Source organism: Oncorhynchus nerka, unplaced genomic scaffold (genome assembly GCF_034236695.1).
Source record: "Oncorhynchus nerka isolate Pitt River unplaced genomic scaffold, Oner_Uvic_2.0 unplaced_scaffold_1065, whole genome shotgun sequence".
NCBI classification, from domain to species: Eukaryota; Metazoa; Chordata; class Actinopteri; order Salmoniformes; family Salmonidae; genus Oncorhynchus; species Oncorhynchus nerka.
In genome coordinates, this window is record NW_027040255.1 from 128,628 (window position 1) to 135,135 (window position 6,508).

Genomic DNA, 6,508 nt, shown 5'->3' on the forward strand with positions numbered 1-6,508 from the left:
TGACCGAGTAGCAATACGTGGTTCCATACTTCTTACATTTAAGAATTATGGAAGTCACTGTGTTCGTGGGGACCTTCAATGCTGCAAAAATGTTTAGGTACCCCTCCCCAGATCGGTGTCTTGACACAATACTTTCTCAGAGCTCTACAGACAATTCCTTCAACGTCATGACTTGGTTTTAGCTCTGACATGCGCTGTCAACTGTTGGACCTAATATTGTTTGCCTTTCCAAATCATGTCCAATCAATTAAATTTACTGCAGGTGGACTTCAAGTTGTAGAAACATTTCAGGGATGATCAATGGAAACAGGATTCACCTGAGTTCAATTCTGAGTCTAATAGCAAAGGGTCTGAATACTTATTTAAATAAGGATTTTTTTTTTAAATACATTTGCTAAGATTTCTAAAAACCTGTTTTTGCTTCATCAATATGGTTTATTGTGAGTAGATTGATGAGGAAAACAATTTCTTTAATCCATTTTAGAATAAGGCTGCAACATAAAAAAATGTGGAAAAGGAGAAGGGGTCTGAATACTTTCCGAATGCACTGTATGTGTTGTGTTGCTACTTGTTATTCTTTTACCTGATGCTTTTGTAGGACTATATATATATATATATATATATATATATATATATATATATATATTCTCAAAATTTGCAATGAATTTCAATAGATTTCAGTTTTGTATAAATAAATTGCTTTAATAGATTGACGACGTAATGACAACATCAATAATATTTGTACATTGTTGTTTCTTGTAGAAGAAAGCAGATACATCAAATGTGTAGGATACAACGTTTTAGAAACTATCCAGAAATGTACAAAATGGAGAGAGAAAAAAGCTAAACGTGAAATTATTTTTTATAAAAACTACAAAGCAGAGAGGGTCAGTATAAAATGACTCCCGTCTAAATCACCTATGGAAGAAGAGGCATGTGGTGATCATTCACATTGCAGAGGGAGCCGAGAGGGAGATTAAACAGGATACAGAAAAGGGAGATGCAGAGGGAAAACCTATGTACATAAACTATAGCATGTGGCATTTGTTATAAACAGCTCACTAATTCTCACTAAGAGTAAATTTTAGTTTAAAGCTGGAGAATTCTTCACAAAAGGATTTTGCCGACTTTGTACTTGCTGAGTCATGTAGATTGTTTTGCTTTGATAATTTGGTAGACAAATGGAATTAGAAGCAACCAGAGCGTACAAATGCAATCCATATCAATAAAATAAACAATCCAGTGACTTCAACAATAGTTTTATTATTTATGAGTAGTATAAGCGAAATGTGTTCCATATATTCTCATCGAGGATATTAGAGCATGTAGAGTGTTATTGGCACATGTACATTGAGTTGAGGTAATGTAAGTCGCTCTGGATAAGAGCGTCTGCTAAATGACTTAAATGTAATGTTAAATGTAATGTGCTGCTTTCCAGAACTCTATGCTAAAGTGTTTCCAGGAATTCTATTTCCCTCCTTTTTTTTTGTCCTCTTTCCTCGTCAACACTGGTTTCGCACAACGCAACAGATAAGGAGTCAAGCTGCATCCCAGAAGGTGATACCTAGTCAGTTGCAGTACTGAACGCATTCAACCGTGTCTTCCAAATCTAACCCAAACCCTTTGTATCAGAGATGTGCAGTGGGGGCTGTGCCTTAATCGACGTCCATGGCACCCGGGGAGTAGATGTTGCAGGTTAACTGCCTTGCTCAAGGGCAGAATAGAAGATTTTTCCACCGCGCCGGCTCAGGGTTTCGAACCGGCAAGCTTTCAGTTACTGGCCTAATGCACTTAACGGCTAGGCTACCTGACGCCCGTAGACCAACGCATAATGTTTTTGCCCAAGTAAACTGACCTTTCTTTCAAAGGCAGTGGTGGAGATATGTCAGTGTAATATCGAACCAGAATGTAAAGTCATATAAAAAATAACCACAAAATACATCACTTAAGTCATAAAAAAAATACTAAAATGAAGTCACACAAACATTTCCTTTAGTTTGGTTAATAGACTCGGATTATTTCAATCTAAAACAACCCAGTTCTGATAAACATCATGTTGTATTTGTCTTGGCTGATAGCCTGTCGAAACCCGCTGAAAGCCAGTCCTTGCCGGCAATGTTACTCAATCCTGGTTATATAGGTAGCTAGGGTTGGAAAAATTCCATTAACTTTCCCCAAATTCCCCAGTTTTCCAGAAATCCCAGTAAGAGGATTCCTGGATATGCTGCTTATTCCCGCCTAATTCCAGGAACTTCCAAATAGGATTTCTGGAAAACCTGGGAATTTTGGGGAAGTTAGCAGCATTTTGAAACCCTGTGTGTATCCTTCTTACCACTACGGTATTAGTTCTGTGTGCTCTGGGCTCATCATCACAATAAGCCCTCTTACTATACACTATGACACTCTGGCAGCTGGGATCCTGACCTTACACACTAAAACATGGCACACGTTGGTTAAAGGTTTATTCTGATTGGCTATTGACCATTGGCTGTGATAGAAAATATACTGTACAGTAAAAGATTATAAGGACTCCATGAATAGAGATACACTGTCAAGTCCCAATGAATCCCAATACAACATCAGTAAGATATCCATCCTTTGTTAACCCGCCACACACACACACACACACACACACATTCAGTAGCCACCCTACACCCTTCCAATCTATGTCTTTCTTTATCCCTTTCTCAGGGTCGTGAGAAGGTGATGTAGAGACGCACACACACACACACATCCGATCCCATGCATCTCAGTCTCTCATGGCCGTGACAGGGTGGTATAGACTGGCTGCTCCCAATGTGTAGGACTGTGAGACTGGGCCACGCTGGAGGGGTCAGTGATGGTAGTGTAGAGGGGCCTCTGGCTGGGCCCCATGTAGGAGAAGGCTGAGTACAGCCCCGGGGCCTGGCTGGAGTGGGCGTAGTACGGCCCCGGAGCCTGGTGCTCCCCGTACTCAAACTGGGCCCTGGAGGGCAGCGAGGGGAAGGCTGATCCGTAGTGGGGGAGGCTGAGGGGGGTGTAGGTGACGTGGGTCCCTGACGAAGAGGAGGAAGACTCTGCGTAGTGGCTCCCGGCCCCGGACTCACTCTTGATCTGGGCCTTGGTGGCGTCTGAGGCAGAGGGGGAGGGCTGTTGATGCTGATGCTGCTTGGAGAGCCAGGCGGCTGAGTGGCCGCTGGCAGCAGCGAGGGCGTAGGCGTAGGATGTAGCGGAGGAGCTTGATGTGGCGGCGCCTCCCTGGCCAACCCCCGGGTGCCCGTTGGGCGGCAGGTACTGGTCAAACTCGTTGACGTCGAAGGGCTCGATGTTGGCCATCACGTCGTGGCTGATCTCGCCGATGTCCATGGTGCAGAAGTCGATGTGGGGTTTCCCGCCCGCTGATGAATGGCCCCCGGATGCCCCCTCTGCTCCTACCCCCAAGCCTCCTCCACGGGAGGACCCTGAGCCACATCCGCCCTCCCTCTTCCCCTCCGTCATCTTTCCAGACTGGAGCTCTGTCTTTGGGGTGGTGGGGGGTGTTGGCGGGCTGTGACCCTGACCTGGAAGGAAAAGGGAACATACCGATCAGCAAAGCAATAGAAGTGAAACACTTGGAATGGAGACCAGTAGTTCAGTTTTCTTCTTGTTCTCTCAGGTTACAGAAGGCTGTGTGGTGCCAGGTGGCCTATTGTTTGCCGTAGCTTGTTGAAGTAGGACTTACTCATAGTATTGGGTAAATTCATTAACAAATAAAGCTGAACTCACCTGCAGGGTGGTGGTGATGATGGTGGTGGAGGTCGGCCAGGGGGGACCCAGCCCCTGTACTGTGCACATCCAGGTGGAGGGCCTTGTAATGGGACTGGGCGTGGCTGCCCTCCCCCTCTGCTCCCTCCCCTCCCTCACCATTGGTCCCCAGCTTGCCGTTCTTGCGTCTGCGGGGCTGGTACTTGTACTCTGGGTAGTCCTTCTTATGTTGTTTCCGCAGTCGCTCCGCCTCCTCAATGAAAGGCCTCTTGTCACTCTCATTCAGGAGCCTGTGGGACAAAACATGGTCATGGCAGGGCAGCAGGTAGCCTAGTGGTTAAGAGGGTTGGTCCAGTAACTGAGAAGTCACTTGTTTGAATCCTAATGCTGACTAGGGGAATAATCTGTCAATGTGCCCTTTACCAAGGCATTTAAAGGCATCTAGTTGCTCTGGATAAGTGTTTCTGCTAGTTAATGGTTATATAATATAGTGCCTTTAATTTCAGAAACATATTTTTAAAATACGGGAATGAAATGTATCTGAAGTAAGTAGGACTTAATGCATGAGTCATGCTCCAATTGCACACAAACGCCAACAAGGCCTACAGGTGGCCTGTAGATTATACATTTCCCACGTAGGTCTATTCATTTCAATGCCCACCTCCACAGTTTGCCAAGTGTCTTGCTGAGCTCCGCGTTGTGCAGGTGAGGGTACTGGTCCGCCAGTTTACGGCGCGCGGCCTGCGCCCACACCATGAAGGCGTTCATCGGCCTCTTCACGTGCGGCTTGCTCTTGTTCCCGTTGTTTACGCGCACGGGCATGGGCACGAGCGTCCAGTCGTATCCGTCCAGCACCTGGCTGACCGCCTCGCGGATGCCGATGGGGAACCGGTCCATATCCACCTCTGACTTTGGTACTAGTCCACCATCTTCTCCGCCGCCATCTGCGCCAGAAAGCCCCGTCAGTTGCTGCGACGGACCGATGAGCGGGGAGTCCCGGCCGCCGGTGGCCCCGGAGTGTGCCGGTGACAGAGAGTGACCATCATCTGAGCCCCCGGGACTCAACTCTGCCTCGGATAGACTGTGCTCCTCTCCAGACATTTTAATGTATAGGCTATTATCGATTGGAAACAAAAAATATCCTTGCAGGAAAATTTGGTAAGTTGTTCAGAGAATGCAAAACTTTAAGCTACAGCTGAGAGATGTGCTCCGGACTCGCTCCTTTATATGGAATTATTCCTATATGCCACGCGTAAACCCATAGCCTACTCGTGCGTAATCGAATGTACCCAAATCCTGTCCTTTGCACTTCCCATTCACTTCCACCGATGTCGCCTGAAATTAATCATATAGAATAGAACAACATTAGGCAATTAACACATTTTACATTGGGCAATGAGGTCAGACCCCATTTGATAACTTTTTTCACGTTTTTTTTATCGACCTAAGCAGAGACTGTACCCAGTGGGAACAGACGTCAATTCAACGTCTATTCCCAGTGGATATGGCCCATTACAATGGTAGGCCTAGAAATGACCGTTAGCTCTGAGAGGAACAGAAAGACATTCATACAATGTTTTCTTGTTGACAGTTATGTTAGGCCACAAAATGTAACGAATAATAGGCTAATATATGTCCACTGGAACCAATTTGTAGGCTACATAATAAGAGGACCAACTTCTTCTTCACCGGTTCTTGTCATTTTATATCAGTCCATATGCCATTACAGGCTAATCATAGGAGGGTTTGCTTCACCCAAGATGCTCTGTTTTCCAAAGAAACAAGGTTCATGAAGAAAACTGAACATTACAAACTAACATCATAAATGTTTCAGTACTTATCTTTAAATAATTCTGGGAATTTGTATTTTACTGTTTTAATCCTGTTTTAAGGCTAAAGCTGGAAAAGCCCGTAAAATTCCGCCCAACATCATCTTGGGAATTAAAAAAACCTCTTAGCTAATAAGATTTGGATATTTCTGAAATTCCACCCAAAAGCGTAAACAAATCTATTTTATGTTCATATGGAAAATAAAGTTACAAAACTTACCAATGCAGAGTTTAGGAGGTCGCCCGTTCAACACGGGAGTTCGTGCGTTCCCCTGTCCACCAGTGTGACGCTCGCCCTGTCCCCTGCCCCCTCGTTTGGTTTGCCCTTCAATGAATGGCCGCTCTGTATCGCGCACCGGAGCTTAAAGAGCGCCGTTGTGAGAAGGAACGAGAGAAAAAAAGTGATTGAAAGTGGAAAACATTCTGAGAGGCAGCATTCCAACACTGAGTCGACGCCACCCTCTTGCGCACACGCCGGACGCCTATTGGTCATTTAATATTCTCCGGCTTTCTTACTGGACGACGGGGTTACTGTTATTGCCTGTCTGTCTGTCACCACTAATATTTCCAATGAAAGGAGGTGAGATTTTACATCGGAGTGGCTTAAGTGACTTTACACTGGCTCTATTTAGGAACCAAATAAGGCCCGCTTTGTTTGATGTGTTGACATGTTATATTGAATAAATAAACAATCATGACAATACATTTGTGGTTAAAGTACACTAAATTTCACGAAAAATCTCCAAGGGATTAAAATACATAACGTCGTTATATTCATTATAACGTCATTATACAGTTGGTGAGGCCCTATTTGATGCAGTGAATATGTTACTTATATCTAGGTCATCGTTAACACCAGGAAATGAATAATTAAATAATTAGGTCTATGGCCTAAAAATAATTTAAAGTACTACTTAATACGTTTTTTGGGGTATCTGTACTGTACTATTTCTATT

General features: G+C 44.6%; 1 protein-coding gene across 1 annotated transcript; it reads right to left on the reverse strand.

Annotated features, from left to right (window-relative positions):
- Positions 1-681: 681 nt before the first annotated feature.
- On the reverse strand, positions 682-5,959 carry LOC135570177 (transcription factor SOX-10-like). Its single transcript, XM_065016273.1, has 4 exons — positions 5,773-5,959; positions 4,385-5,058; positions 3,745-4,013; positions 682-3,539 (listed from the first exon to the last, which is right to left on the reverse strand). Exons 2-4 carry the CDS (start codon positions 4,822-4,824, stop codon positions 2,758-2,760), a joined length of 1,491 nt encoding a protein of 496 aa, XP_064872345.1. The 5' UTR covers positions 4,825-5,058; positions 5,773-5,959; the 3' UTR covers positions 682-2,757.
- Between the last annotated feature and the right edge of the window lie 549 nt (positions 5,960-6,508).